Genomic DNA, 15,878 nt, shown 5'->3' on the forward strand with positions numbered 1-15,878 from the left:
ACTCGCCTTGGCCTCCCAAAGTGCTGGGATTATAGGTGTGAGCTACCACATCCGTCATGTTCTATACATTTTAAAAACAAATTCTATCAAATTAAAGAAGTAATAGTTTCTACTTTATGTAAAATGTTCCTGCACATTTTACATAAAGTTGGCATGTAAAATGTCAACTTTAAAATGGAGAAGATCTGAAATAATGAGGAATCTTAATTTAGCAAAGAAATTGGATAGAAGACAAGATTTTGGATATGAAAGAGGGTGACAATGGAGATAGGTATATTCTCCAAATTCACCAACCATCTCTAAAGGAATGGCAAATAAAAGACTGGAAACAAGTCAAAACATTGAAATTGTAAGTATTTATTCCTTTGCTGGTTGTAAATTGATAATTTGAACTATGATATTCTGTTTGAAATGTAAATGTTTAATCTTTCCATCCATGGTGGAAAAGAATGTCTTCCAGAAGTGGGGAGTAAGGGGACAGGAGATGTATTCTGACCTCAAAATTATGTGACAGTGTTTCCAAAATATATTTGCTTGAACAGATGTCCTCTAAGCAAATGTTATAAAATACTCAATTGGGGACATGAAATTTCCATTCATAAGCATAAGAAACTTATTTTTGAAACTTATTTTTGCTTATTTCCATAGATTATTGGGGCACCAGTGGTGTTTTGTTACATGAGTAAGTTCTTTAGCAGTGATTTGTGAGATTTTGGTGCACCCATCACCCAAGTAGTATAAACTGCAACCTATTTGTAGTCTTTTTTCCCTCGTCCCCTTCCCTCCCTGTCCCTCTGAGTTCCCAAAGTTCATTGTGTCATTCTTAGGCCTTGCATCCTCATAGCTTACCTTCCACTTATAAGTGAGAAATACGATGTTTGATTTTCCATTCCTGAGTTACCTCACTTAGAATAATAGTCTCCAATCGCATCCAGATCTCTGCAAATGCCATTGACTCATTCATTTTTATGGCTGAGCAGTATTCCATCATATGTATATGTATATGTATATGTATATGTATATGTATATATGTGTGTGTGATATATATATATCACACAGTTTCTTTATCCACTTGTTGATTGATGGGCATTTGGGTTGGTGCCACGTTTTTGCAATTGCAAATTGTGCTGCTATAAACATGCATGTGGAAGTATCTTTTTTGTATAATGACTTCTTTTCCTCTGGGTAGATACCTAGTAGTGGAATTGATGAATCAAATGGTGGTTCTTTAAGGAATCACCACACTGTTTTCCATAGTGGTTGTACGTACTAGTTTACATTCCCACCAGTAATATAGATGTGTTCCCTGTTCACTGTATCCACACCAACATCTATTATTTTTTGATATTTTTATTATGGCCACTCTTGCAGGAGTAAGGTGGGATTGCATTGTGAAACTTATTTTTTGAAGAGCGTGTTTTGACCAGAATAAATACGCGAATTACACCTGTAAGAAGTTGAAAAATTATAAATCTTATCAGCTTCTGGTTAAATGTGTGATTTGTCTGTGAAGATATTTTTAAAAAAAAAACTATGAACTTTGTTTACTCCAGAATGATCTGTGGTTTTCAAGTATACTGAAGTAAGAAGGACTCTATTTGAGGAAAGTAAACTACCACCATGAGTTAAAACATGTCTAAAGCCACGGCTTTTTATTTTTTTTATTTTTTTCCAGAATGGATTTTCCAAGAAACTTCACTTTCAGGGATAAGTAAGATCTTGACAGGCTGAATTAAGCAACATATCAAGGAGGGAAAAAAGATACCTAAAATGAACTATATCACATATTGTTTCTAGTGGGAGAAATGAGCATAGAGGGAGTCTTTTGAGCCAGTTTTGCCTTGAGACAATGCTTCAGAATCAAGAAGGGGAAGAATCTATCACAGTTCCCATTTTAGTAAAGTTTCTGCATGAGATTTCTTAAGTTAATCTGTATAATTTTAAGTTTGGCAACTTTTATACTAAATGTTTTGTTTCAAATACAAAAATATAGCAGTAAAAGTATATAATGTAATATAATATGATATAATATAGTAAAAAACATAGTATCTCTCAGTTTGGACATTTCCTTATTAGATGCTGCTAATTAAAATAGAAAAATGTTTACTGGTGAAATAAGCTGTGTCTGGACCTTAATTTTTAAAGATGGCCACATGTTTTATCTCTGGCTTATATAATCATGCAAATTATTACAAAAAATGCATTTGGGGAATATGGGAAGGTCATATTTTAACCTATGCAAAGAGTGTTACCCTGGATGAGGTTATATTTTCCTTTAATTTTCAGAGAGATTTTTGTTATGCTCAGATGATGCTGAAACCCTGTTTGGATCTATATTCTATAAAATCAATTTTAAGTTTCTTAAACAATAGGAGGAGAGAAAATGATACATATTTATTATACTACACACAATATTTGCTATACCCATGCATTCTTATGCATTTTTACCATGTTATAGAATATATCAGTTCTCCCTAAAGCCCAAAATGGGTGTCCTTTTATAATATGCTTGGATAAAGTAAAATTACGTTTTTAAAAATGAAATAACAAGTTTCTAATGTTTTAAACAAGAATACAATAAGCAAATGGTTTGATCTGAGAATATCTAATATTGTCTTATCAAAGATTGTGAAAGGATGTTGTACTAAAGTAAACAATAGTTGCTCTGACAAAAGAAAAATAACTTGAAAGAGTTAAAGTAAGTAAGAATTTGAAGTTAAATAAAAACATCAGAATAAGGCTGGATGCGGTGGCTCACACCTGTAATCCCAACACTTTGGGAGGCCTAAGCAGGCAGATCTCTTGAGGGCAGGAGTTCAAGACCAGTCAATATGTAAAAACTTAGTCTCTACTAAAAATAAAAAAAACTAGCAGGGTGTCCTGGTAGGCACCTGTAATCCCAGCTACTTGGGAGGCTGAGGCAGGAGAACCGCTTGAACCTGGGAGGCGGAGGTTGCAATGAGCCGAGATCGTACCACTCCACTCCAGCCAGGGTGACAGAGTGAGACTCTGTCTCAATTAAAAAGAAAAAAAAATCAGAATAAACTCATGACTCTAATAGACTCTGATTGTCATAAGAACATTTCAAGCAGCTGTTGATGTCACCCTGCCTGCAAGGGAAGCATGGGAAACAATCTACTCGATAATCAGACTTGGGTCTCTTATACTGGTTTGTCACAGAAGGTATCACCAGATAAGTTGGGCCAAATATTAGAAAATCAAGGCAAGACTGGAATAGACTGTTGTAACAAGAAAAAAAGAATACCTTCACAGATGATTCAAGTATTTAAGAAAAAAACAGACAAAAAAGCTTAGTCTGTTTTGTGCTGCTATAACAGAATACCTGAGATTCAGTACTTTATAAAGAACAGAAATTTATTTCTCACAGTTCTGGAGTCTAGAAAGTCCAAGATCAAGGTTCTGGCATCTATTGAGGACCTTCTTGTTATGTCCCCACATGATGGAAGGCAGAAAGGGGTCAACCCACTCCCACAAGCACTTTTTATAGCAGCAAATCCATTCATGAGGACTGTGAAAATTGTCAAAATCAAAATGGAGTCACTTGTGTTAAAAACCCTGACAAAGAGGGCTGAGGAAGGCTATGAAGGAGGGATTCTTGTGCATGAATTCTTGATATCACAAAAGACTTTGCAAAACCACAGCCTGCACAAAAGCCATCACAACCTTACACATTTAAAAAAAAAAAAAAAAAATGCTTCTGGCCAGGCACGGTGGCTCATGCCTGTAATCCCAGCGCTTTGGGAGGCCGAGGCGAGCGGATCACCTGAGGTCAGGAGTTCGAGACCAGCCTGACCAACATGGAGAAATCCCATCCCTACTAAAAATACAAAATTAACTAGGCATGGTGGTGCATGCCTGTAATCCCAGCTACTCAGGAGGCTGAGGCAGAAGAATTGCTTGAACCCGGGAGGTGGAGGTTGCATGAGCTAAGATCGCACCATTGCACTCCAGTCTGGGCAAAAGGGCGAAACTCCATCTCAAAATAATAATAATAATAATAATGCTTCTGGGAGGACATCTGCCTAGCGACTCTCTGTCCAATCTTGGGCTGGCACCACCTTTGTTATTAATCCTTGTAGTCAAGAATAATTATCTCAAAACAATTATATAATCCTCCTCATTTTTCCTTTAAAAACCTTTGTCTTCCTTTATATCCCTGAATATACACATAATTTACTGTGGCAAACGTACATATTCCCATTGTAATGCCTATTCCCAAATAAACATCATTTTCTTCTAGAAAGTCTTCCTTTCCATTTGTCAAAAAAAAAAAAAACACGTTGAAAGGAGCTCCCATATACCAAGAAGTGACAGGTAAGCATAAGGAGAAAACCTACCAGCCAGCAATTGATACCAATTGAGTCTTTTAAAAGAGCCATAAATTCATAACTATTCTAAAAATGAGAGGTGGGAGAAGGGAAAACATACTAAAAAGTAAGATATGTATCTTTCAAATTAGCTTTATAAAATTATGAAATAATGATCAAGTTACCTGAATCAAACATTCAGAGCATTGGTCAACACAGATGTTAACAATTTCAAATGGCAAGCAAACATAATAAGAAGGGCACATTTATAATCTTTTCAGTTCAAGAGTATTAAAATACATTTTGACTAGCCAGATTTAGAGATATCTAAAAATTAGGGCAAAACAAGTAGACTGTTGGGTAAAGTGGGTAAAGAAATAAAGAATAAAACACGCATGTAAATACATAAATAATACAAGAAGTAATAATGATATCATAAAATTAATGCTACATTTAAAAAAAACCACATTACTTTAGAATGGTCTAGTCCTTGAGTCTCTGAGAAATAAAAGGAGTTGTTTAAATTGGGTTGGACTGCTCTGTCTTCATTCTGTGTTGGAGAGAGGAAGATCTATAGAGGTCTAGAAACAATATGACTCATAATATGGGATCATCTCAAACCTATCTTCTCTAATAAACCAGACTTCCTAACAAAATATCCATGCTTAAGACACAGGTGATGGATTAAATAAAATAGCTATCAGAATAATTAAGCTCAATCTTATAGGACTGGGGGTAGGGGAAGATTGTTGGACTCTTGTTTCAAAATGACTGAATAAAGACTGTGTTTTCCACCATCATGTTAAAAATAATTCTAAAACAGAAAAGAGGATCATGAATGCAAACTCTGTCTGTCTCTGATGAAACTAAGATACATCTGAAACCACAAGGATAGATGTCAAGACAGTACAGAACACTTTAGTGTTGGAAATGCTTGTGGAATAGACAGCATTCAAGTTCTATTCAATGCTGAGGTTGTATGAGTCCTCTGCTCACAATAAAGGAAAATCAAAAGGACCTCTAGTCCTTAACTAGGGAAGAAGTTTCTACCAGGAATGTATATATTTTTGCCCATGTAAGAGGCATGTCACAGCAAAAGGTGGGCATATTAGATTAGATTATCCTGCCCATTACTTTTATCCAGTTTCTACTATTCTATTGCATTATACATAGTTTAAGATCTTACTTTGGCTTCCCATGTAGACTTTGTTGAAGGATGACAAATGTTTTGAATAGCTAGCTAGACTATTCCAGTCACTTGGCCATTAGATTTCTTACGGAAATTAATGAATCCAGAAATCAAATTAATCAGTGTTTTCTGAGTGCAGTTATTGCAGATCAGTCTAATCTTGCTGGAATGCATGATAAATTTGTGTTTCTGGCCTGAAGAGTTGAGAGCCAAAGTGAATTTTAATGATCCACTAATGTGCCTTCTGCCTGCTTAAACAGCTGCCTAAATGCCACACATGCTGGATGACAAGTTGGTATTCTGTATCATTGTCTCTACTTCCTTTATTTTACTTTTTTAAAGGCAAAGTCTCATTCTGTCACCCAGGTTGGAGTATAGTGCCGCAATCATAACTCACTGCAACCTTAAAATCCTGGGCTCAAGCAATCTTCCCACCTCAGCCTCCCAAGTAGCTAGAACTACAGGTGTGCCCCCAAGCCCAGCTAGTTTTTTTTTTTTTTAAGTTTTCTGTAGAGACAGGGTTTCACCATGTTACCCAGGATGGTCTTGAACTCCTGGCCTAAAGCTATCCACCTACCTCAGCCTCCCAAAAGGCTAGGATTACAGGCATAAGTCACTGCACCTGGCCATTTATTTTTAACAATATTAATAATAATAACCAGCAGTGATCATGGAGAACACAATATAACAAAATGAGCTATTAAGAAATTTAACTAATTTTGTTTTAACTTGATTTTATTATTTGCTGCTATAGACAACTCAGGAAGAAATAAAAAGTAATATTCCCTTCCCTTGCGAAATTAGTCAAGCCTTTGGGTTTCTAGGGGTCAAGATGTTTTATATGGAAAATGCACATTTAGGTTCTTAATTCTGATTGTGGGTTGAACAGGGAAAATCGAGTAGACTTCCAGGAATTTTGAAAAAAAAGGATTTATTTTTCCTTGGGGACAGAGAACTGAGCCTGCTCATACCAGTCCCATTGAGACGGCCACACCTTGAAAGGGGCACAGTCTTGAGCACCAGGTTTGGGAGCCTGCAGGAGAAGTGCTAAATTTCCCCAGACCAAAGGGAGCTACTGCAGAGCCACCCTCCATGGAAGGACCCCTGCCCCCCACACCTTCTCTACCCCTAACTGTCCCCAACATATTGCTGGACAGGCTGACCTTGGGGTAATTAGACGAGGCACCAACTAGGACACTGGCTCCCCGACACTGACATCGTGTGGTCATAAGCAGCAAGGGCAGCAGAGATATGCAAAGGCTGAGAGATGGTGTGAGCCCCATAGTACTGCACAATCTCGAAAATGGGAAGACAACTAAAATTACTAATAATCAACTTCCCAACAGCATGGCAGGCAGGTGGGGGCTTAAACTCTTCTTATTGAATCCATGAAAATAAAAATGTGACACCACTTGAACTCAAGTGTCAAGGAGTAACTCATACATGTAACTCTGGTCCCAATATTAATCCCCAATGTCCTTATCTAAACAACACCCCCACAAACCCTTATCTGTATCCTTAGTCTGTTTTCTTTTTCTTCAGAGCTCAAAACCAGAACGCCCTTGTGGTTCATGTGTTTACTTGTTTTTATCTGGTTTACATGTTTACTTATTTATTACCTGTCTCTTCCTACTGGAATTTGACTCTATAGAGGTATGGATCTTGTCTTTTTTATGTGTCACTGTATCCTCAGATTTTATTTTATTTACTTTATTTGTTTATTATTTATTTTATTTTTTGAGACAGACTGTCACCCTCTTGCCCAGGGTGGAGTGCAGTGGTGCAATCTGCAGACTCTGCCCCCCAGACTTAATCAATTCTCATGCCTCAGCCTACCAAGTAGCTGAGACTACAGGTGTGCACCACCACACCTGGCTAACTACTTGTGTATTTTCAGTACAGACAGGGTTTCGCCATGTTGACCAGGCTGGTCTCAAACTCCTGGACTTAAGCAATCTGCCGGTCTCAGCCTCCCAGAGTGCTGGGATTACAGATGTGAGCCATCATGCCTGGTAGTATCCTTAGATTTAAAATAGTACCTGGAAGACCCTAAGAGTTCAGTAAGTACTTGTTGAATGAGTGGACAAATGAATTATATACCTGAAGCTTATGGAGCAAAAATGATACCTCAGCACTGCTATGCACTTGATTTATGTCACTTAATCTTTGCAACAGCCCAAGTAGGGGGCTATAATTATCTCATTTGATAGATAATAGAACAGAGAACCCAAACTACCCACCACTGAGCTCTACTGCCCCTCACCATTCCTGATTTCCATCTCACTATTTACCATTTCCAAGAACAATTCCTTATATATCTCCCACTTTTCCTCCTTCAGCTTGGGTCATGCCCCTTCCCCATTTGCTCTCAAAATAGCTTACATGTAACTATCATTCATTACAATTGGTGATGGTATCTCCCTCTAAATCCTGAGCTCCCTGAGGTGTTCATGAGACCTAGCATAGGGCCTCGAACAAAGTAGGTATTAAAAATGTTGTTATAAGATAGTGACTGAATGAAGGAGTATATGACCGTGCTCCTCATCCTTAACCAACCCAGTCCCACTTCTAGCTTTTTATTTTTTTCCTTCCTTTTTTTTTTTTTTTTTTTTTTGAAACGTGGTCTCGCTCTGTCGCCCAGGCTGGAGTGCAATGGCTTACCTGCAACCTCTGCCTCCTGGGCTCGAGTGATCCTCCCACCTCAGCCCCCCAAGTAGCTGGGACTACGAGCACAAGTCACCACATCCAGCTAAATTTTGTATTTTATGTAGAAATGGGGTTTCATCAACTTGCCAAGGGTGGATTCAAGCTCTGGAGGTCAAGTCCTCCACCCACCTTGGCCTCCCAAAGTGCTAAGATTACAGGCATGAGCCACCGCGCCCAGCCCCTTCTGTGATATTCTTGCTTTACTGCTGCAGGGAACTCTCCTCAGCCCCTCAAGAAGGTCTACCCTGTGCCAGACACAGTACTTAGTGTGGGAAATACAGAAATGAATAAAACTGTCCCTACTGCAAGGAAGCCACAATCTAGTAGAGTGGAGTGGGGGCATAACCACAAACCCTCACAATCAGTGCAGTTAGCACTAGAAGTGTGCAAGTGGTGCTTTGAGAGAAGGAAGAGAAACACCTGGCCCTGAAATAGGTGTGCTTCTCTAAGTTTGGCAGGACAGCAGGGATGAGAGTCAGAGCACAGAGCTCAGTGTGACTCAATGGTAGCATGAGGGGAAGTGGTGAGAGATGAGGCTACAAAAATAGGCAGGGACCAGATCACAAAGGGTCTTTATTCTGAAGATAATGGGGAAGCACTGAAATATTTGAATCAAGACAATGATGTGATGAGATTGGCAGTTCAAACACTGGTCAAGTGAAAGTCCTGAAATAAGGCAGCTGCTGTATTAGAAAAGTGGACAGATTGCAGAGGTAAAATCAATAGAATAGCTGTTTCCATGTGGGAGGGGGATGAGAGAAAGTCCTTGAGCCAACAAGGACTCCCAAGTTTCTCTGTGGATGACGGTACCATTCATTGGTAAAGAAAACACAAGAGGGGGAAATATTCTGAACCATACCTAGTAGGGCCTGCCACATAGTAGGTGTTCAATAAATGGCTATTGAATGAAATGGAATTTAAAAGGTAGAAGATACTTGCTACTTTTGAAGTACTTTTCAACTGCAGCTCAAGACAGGGGTATGGGGTGTATGCAGCTGGTAGGGGAGGCCTAGGCATGAATGTCAGCCGAAAAGTACCCAGAGTAAAAAAAGGGCCAAGAAAGGAATACTGGAAAACCCAAGTTTTAGGAGGTGCTAAAGGAAGAAAAGACTAAGAGGAAAACCATTAGTTGACACTTAGTAAGCAACTACAGAAAGGACTGTACTCGATGCTTTAAAAAAAAAAATTGCAACTGTGTGTTCCCATGAGGAAAGTTTAAAGAGCAAGCGGTCAGAAGGATATTTCTATATGTCACTGGAGTCTAGAACCCAGGACTCCGTGGAAACTGGAGAAATCGTACAATGATTCCAGGTTCCAACATTTGTCTTATTCCTTGTAAATGCCTTCCCACATCCAACTGCTTCCCCATCCCTTCTCACGGAGTCTGGTTCGGGTGAAATTACTTTTATTGATGGTGAGGGCAAGCAGGTGTGAGTGGCTGCACCTCTTTCAGAGGACACAGGACTGTGCTTAAGGAAGGGAGGGCCAGAGCGCCCGCCTTGGTGGATGCAGGATTCGCTCCTTATTAGGGCGTGAGTGCTACATTCTGAAAGGATTTATTTTAGGACAAGGCACAAGCACAGGGGAGACAGGCAACACCAGCCCTCAGGCTGCACTCTCTATTTGGAGCGGAACTTCTTTGGCAGCCCCAGGTCTCCTGGGATCTTCCTCGGTGTCCTGCGGAGGCTCTGGCTCCAGCACCAACATGGGCTCCAGCTCAGGCTGAGCTTCCAGCTGGGCTTCAGCGCTCCGGCCAGGCCCAAGACGAGGCGGCTTGACCGGGGTGGGCGGTGGCGCTGCAGGGCCTTTCCGGCCCGAAAGGGCCCTTCGGAGGCTCTGTACCTTCTGCAATCCGGTGCGCCGCAGCCGCTGGGCCCTGGACTCCACCGGCTCCTCGTCCGAGCTCTCTCCAACTTCGGCCTCCAGCTGCTCTGGGCCCAGCTCGGACTGGTCCTCCGGGCCCAAGGGCTCTGGTGCCTTCTGGAAAGCGCTGGCTGGGACTTCACCCTCCTCCTGCATATGACGGACACAGCACTGATCCTGGCAGCTCCTTACCCCCAGCAACCCGAAACTGACGCCTTAATTACACAAGGGAAACCTTTTAACTCTGCAGCCAGAGTCTGGGGGTAAAGGCAGGCGTGGGAAGGTAAGGGGAGGGAAAGCTGCGTGCGAACTGCAAAACTTTGTAAAGTAGGTGAGGCCTGGTGAGGGGCGAGAGGAGGATGGTGCCCACAGTCACGGAATGCCCTTTCAACCACCGTTATTTTAGGGATTGACTGGGACTTAGGCCAAATTCTGCGGACGTGGCCTGAGCTAGAGCTGGGCGGGCTTGGATTGGCCAGGCGGGGCTCAGGCGTGAGAGGGAGGGATGGGGCTGGGTCTTGGGAAATGGGTGCGGCTCTGCGAGTCTGTTCCACAGCAACAGACGGCGGGAGGGGTCAGGAATGTGGGTGTGGTAGGTGGATGGAAGCGGGGAGCCCCCAGCTGGTGGCCCAAAGGCCGGCAAAGGCCCCGGACTGGGGACCATTTGAGGTCACTGACCTTGAAGAGCAGAACGTGGAGCTTCCCGCGCGCCACCAGCAGCCCATGGTTGGCCTCCAGCCGCTGCACCTGGGCTGCGCGGCGCACCGCGCGCTCTTGGGCGGCGTTGGCGTGCGAGCTTACGCGCTCCGCCTTGGCCAGCAGCTGCGCCAAGGTGTTGCTGGTGGTGTCGTGGCTGCGACTCAAAGCGCCCAGGCCGCTCTGGATGCGGCGCACGGACCCTGCCAGGCCTCCCTGCCTTCGAGCCAGGCCTCCCTGCCGCTCCCGCAGCGTCTCCAGCATGGAGGCCAGCTTCTCCAGCAGGGTCACCACCGTCACGGCGTGCACGGGACCCCCAGCCGGCGCCTCGGGCACAGGCCCCGGCTCCAACGCACTCTCCCTCATGATCCCTGACCGCTCAGCTCCGTCTGCCTGAAACCGCTGGCTGCACTACAGTCTGGGGCTGCCTTTCCCTGGCTCCTCCCCAGCTCCAGCTGTGACTCAGGCAGGCGGAGTTGGCCTTCTGGGGCAGCGGGAGGGCGCAAGGGCGTGGGGATGTCGGCAGCGGGGTCTCTTGAAAGCGTTTCGCCTTCCGCTGCCCCGCCCCGGGGTACTGGGAAGCATGTTGGCCCCAAATCGGCCCCCTGCAAACCCTCTCACTGTGAGTTTGAGTTACCCTCCTCCGCTCCAGTTCCCTGGTGTGCCTGTTTCTGGTCTCTCCGCTGCAAAGGGCGAGTTACGGAAATTTTTATTTCATGCATAGTTTCTAGTGGGCGCAGAAACTATGTTGGCACGGCAAGAGGGGCCTCAGTCGCCGTCCACTTTCGGCCTCCCACACCGCTGAAGATTGTATTTTCGTGGCTCCCAGGCTGGACACAGGCGACAGGGAGGCCCTGGAACATTCTGCTTACAGATCGCGAACTGTCAAGGCCCGAGGCCCCGCTTTGTGACTGGACAGGCTGCTCATTGTGGGCTGGCGGGCGGGGCATCCTCTGGTGTTTCCCTAATAGTCATCACCAGGGTTTAGCCGCAGGCTTCGTTTCCTGCTTCTCTATTTCGTCCTCTTGGGTAGAATTATCCTGTTTCTTTTCTCTAGCTCTCTGCCCTCTCCTTCTTTAAATCTCAGCCGCCCCTCGCTCCAGCACCCAAGCTTGGGGGATAAGCAGGACACCTCCTCACCTCTTCTTTTAAAACCCTTAAAAGGGTTAGAGTGAGCACTGGTCTTTGCTTTGATAGAGGTTACTTGGGCTCCTGCCTGACTTTCTTTTTTTTTTTTTTTTTTTTTGGTTTGTTTCTTGTGTTCTGTGGAACTGCGGAGAGTAAAGATAAATTGCTGCTACAGAGAGGGAGAGAGTGGGCGTGGAGGATCCAGTTAATGATGTGGATTGTGAATTTCTAATGTCAGCAGTTCGAAAAATCCCATGCCTTAGCCAGACGCCCTGGCTCACGCCTGTAATTCCAGCATTTTGGGAGGGCGAGGGGTGAGGATCACGTGAGGCAAGGAGTTCGAGACCAGCCTAGGCAACATGGCAAAACCCGTCTCTACTAAAAATACAGAAATTAGCAGGGCGTTGTGACACACGCCTGTAATCCCAGCTACTCGGGAGGGCTGAGGCAGGAGAATCGTTTGAACCTGGGAGGCAGAGGTTGCAGTGAGCCGAGATCGCTCCACTGCTCTACAGCCTGGAGAACAGAGCAAGACTCCATCTCAAAAAAAAGGAAAAAAAGAAAGAAAAAAGAAAAGAAAATCCCATGCCTTGTTTGTAGCAATACTTGGCAAACCGTCTCACAAATGCAAGTAATCCATTAATCCTAATGATCTCTCTCCCTCTTCCTCTTCTCACTGAACCTGTGAGGGCCACTTGATAACAACTGTGGAAGAAACTTGTGTCACTCTGGAAATAGTTACATGGGCCTAAAGTGCCACAGACGGTGGGCAGCTAACGCCAGAAATCTGGTGATGCTAAGTTGATGGCTGGCTTCTACCAGGCCGTAAGCCTAAGTGCCCCCCCACCCCCGCCCGGCTTAATACAAGAGAAAATAAACTCTCTTGGGAATCTGATGGGAATCACCAATCACCATCTCTTCCAGTGAAACTACATTTACCCAGAGAGATCCATCAGGGATGTACCAGTTAAAATGCTTTCAGACTGAGGGAACAAAAACTCATTTCAAACAGTACTTAGTAACAGGAAACTCAATTCAAATATAATTGAAAAAGACCATTGGTAGAGTGGTGATTAAGTGTGAGTCATTCACAGCTCCAAATCTGGTTCTCTGCAGTTCTCTCAACTGCTCAACTATGAGCCCCATCCCGCACCTCTCACACTCCCCTATGTCCCCCACACACCCCCTACCCCTGTGTATGTGCCCACATACACACAGGTGTCAGCTTCATTCCAGGCCTCACAACTCTGCACAAGATCTAAAAGAAAAAGGGGACTATCTTAAATATTAGGACATTTATTTTCCAGAAGCCTCCCAGAATTTTTACACTTGCCTTCCATTGGGTTACATGGCTTTTCCAAATCCATATTCTATGGCTACAAAAATGACATGCATTGATAGGTTTAGATGTATGTTCCCTAACCAATCTCTGACAAGAAATCTAATAATTGCCTTTTGACAAGTTAGATCAATTCTGAAGTAGAGTAGATTCAGCTTTTCCAGGAGTATTAGGGTGGTATGGGAGGAAAAGTGGGTATCTGTACAAAAATCTGGGTACTACTAGGAATGGATATTAAATTACAGGACGCCTATGAAAGAATCACCAGCCTTGATGAGTGGGGCTAAGGAAGTTCAGTGCATTTGGAAGTAAGAAGTACTTGGATAGATACTTGGATAGATTGGGATAGTTTTTGTTTGTTTGTTTGTTTGTTTGTTTTCAGACCAAGTCTCGCTCTGTCGCCCAGGCTGGAGTGCAAAGGTGCGATCTTGGCTCACTGCAACCTCCACCTCCCGGGTTCAAGCAATTCCCCTGCCTCAGCCTCCTGAGTAGCTGGGATTACAGGCATGTGTGACCAGGCCCAACTAATTTTTGTATTTTTAGTAGAGACGGGATTTCACCATGTTGGTCAGGCTCTTCTTGAATTCCTGACCCCGTGATCCACCCATCTCGGCCTCCCAAAGTGCTGGGATTACAGGTGTAAGCCACCACACCCAGCGTAGATAGATATTTTTTTAAAACCTGGTAACAAAGTGGCATTGTTGTCTGGAGTAAATACCCAAGATTTGTTGTCTCACAGCTATGGAAAAGTAGGACATGGACACACAAAGAGTGAGGTTCAGTGCAGAAGTTGAACAGACAAAAGAAAAAGAAGAGCTCTCTGCAGCAGAGATGGGTCCCAGAGAAATGGGTTACTGGTTCCGCAGTGGAATGCAAGGGATTTTATAGGTGACTTTAAGGAGGCAGTATGTCATTTATATAGGGCACAAAAGATTGGTTGGACCAGGTGTGCCATTTGCATAGAGCACGAAAAACTGGTTAGGGCTAGGTATGCCATTTGTATAGGGCACAAAAAGATGACCATCCCCACCCTAATCTTTTATTTTGCAGATGGGTTCTCTACCTGGCCAGTACCATGTTGCCTGTTTCTTTTCTGTACATGTGGTGACAAAGAAAAGGGAAGATGAGCCTCCATGTTGAACATACCTGGCCCCCAGGTAACCCTTTTCTATTGATACAGGTGCCGGCATTCACTCCTGCAAGCTTCCAACTTGCTTATCTATGTTTGCAGCTTGATTTTTCAGGCTGTTCTTTGTTAGAAAATAAATGATTTGGGGGCTGTTTTTTGTTAAAAGGGAAATTTTGCTGAGGACTCTTTTACCCTCACTATCTGCCTAAATAATTTTTTTCCATCTCCTGTAGCACTAACTCCCTCTCTGGGTATGTGGAACAAGGACGACCTTAAACTTAACAATAGAACCAATGATGGTCTACCGGTCTCCCCAAAGCCCCAAGTTTAAAAGCCATATGAACTGGCTGATAGTGGAAAATGGAAGCCCATGAGGTAAGTAAAAATAACTTGGGGCCAGCTAGAAGAATGCCTGAGTCAATAAAGCAGAGATTGATAGAAATTGTAGTAGAGTGATCTTGATTATAGAGTATCAAAGGAAGAGCTGTATTACAGTTTCCAAAAAGGGTAAGAAAAGAAGAAAACAAAGATGTAGAATGATGCCCTCTGTTCAAAAATAAATTTAGGAACCTTAAAATTTTAAAGGGTTTATTTGAGCTAAGAACAATTCATAAATTAGGCAGCACTCAAGGCCAAAAGAGGTTTAGAGAGCTCAGCTGTAGCAGTGTGGGCAGTGAGCTTTTATAGGCTGAACATGGAAGTAAGACAAAGAAAATATATTTGATTCATTAATACGGAAATTCCTTAGTTAGAGGTTAGCTGGTGGTTTCTGATTGGTAAGGTCCCTAGTTTTCTTTTACTTTTTACATTGGGCTTTGGTTTGCTTATGTAGGAATCAAATGTGGTGGAGCCATCTCAGCCTGAGGGCCTCCCAATTGAAAATCTTTTTAACACCTCTAAGGCAGTTGTCTTAAAAATTTCTATTCTCAGCCAGGTGCAGTGGCTCGCACCTGTCATCCCAGCACTTTGGGAGGCCGGGGCGGGCGGATCACCTGAGGTCAGGAGTTTGAGACCAGCCTGACCAACATGGAGAAACCCCGTCTCTACTAAAAATACAAAATTAGCCAGAGATGGTGGCACATGCCTGCAATCCCAGCTACTCGGGAGGCTGAGGTGGGAGAATTGCTTGAACCTGGGAGGTAGAGGTTGTGGTGAGCCAAGATTTCACCATTGCACTCCAACCTGGGCAAAAGAGTGAAATGCTGCCTCAAAAAAAAAAAAAAAAAAAATTCTATTCTGTAAACTAGAGGTGTGGCTGGTGGCATCTACTCTCTCATACCCCATGGTATGGACATGAAAAGCAGAAGCTTATTGTCACAGGTTGCTTGTGTCCCCAAAAAGATATATTTAAGTCCTAACCCCTGGTGCCTATGAATATGACCTTACTTCGAAATAGAGTCTTGCAAATATAATTAAGATGAGGCCATAATGAAGTAGAATAGGCCCTTAATCCAATACAACTGGTGTCCTTATAAGAGAGGGAAGAAATATACAGGGAGA

General features: G+C 43.2%; 1 protein-coding gene and 1 long non-coding RNA gene across 11 annotated transcripts in view; one reads left to right on the forward strand and one right to left on the reverse strand.

Annotated features, from left to right (window-relative positions):
* Positions 1–8,778: 8,778 nt before the first annotated feature.
* Positions 8,779–11,314, reverse strand: CAVIN3 (caveolae associated protein 3). Its single transcript, XM_003910300.5, has 2 exons — positions 10,765–11,314; positions 8,779–10,236 (listed from the first exon to the last, which is right to left on the reverse strand). Exons 1-2 carry the CDS (start codon positions 11,146–11,148, stop codon positions 9,829–9,831), a joined length of 792 nt encoding a protein of 263 aa, XP_003910349.1. The 5' UTR covers positions 11,149–11,314; the 3' UTR covers positions 8,779–9,828.
* Positions 10,233–15,878, forward strand: part of LOC103877694 — a 62,222-nt gene continuing 56,576 nt past the window's right edge. For all 10 annotated transcript variants that reach the window (XR_001894965.2, XR_002517103.2, XR_002517104.2 and 7 more), the window contains exons 1-3: positions 10,233–10,369; positions 14,300–14,406; positions 14,612–14,753. This is a non-coding gene — a long non-coding RNA (uncharacterized LOC103877694). The remainder of the gene's footprint in view (positions 10,370–14,299; positions 14,407–14,611; positions 14,754–15,878) is intronic.

This window comes from Papio anubis, chromosome 12 (assembly GCF_008728515.1).
Source record: "Papio anubis isolate 15944 chromosome 12, Panubis1.0, whole genome shotgun sequence".
Classification (NCBI taxonomy): Eukaryota; Metazoa; Chordata; class Mammalia; order Primates; family Cercopithecidae; genus Papio; species Papio anubis.

Bases quoted from the DNA above. Each gene is read 5' to 3' on its own strand.
- CAVIN3 (XM_003910300.5), bottom strand. From the start codon at position 11,148: ATGAGGGAGAGTGCGTTGGAGCCGGGGCCTGTGCCCGAGGCGCCGGCT. The intron at 10,237-10,764 runs GTCAGTGACCTC...CGTCATATGCAG, and splicing joins TCCACGTTCTGCTCTTCAAG to GAGGAGGGTGAAGTCCCAGC.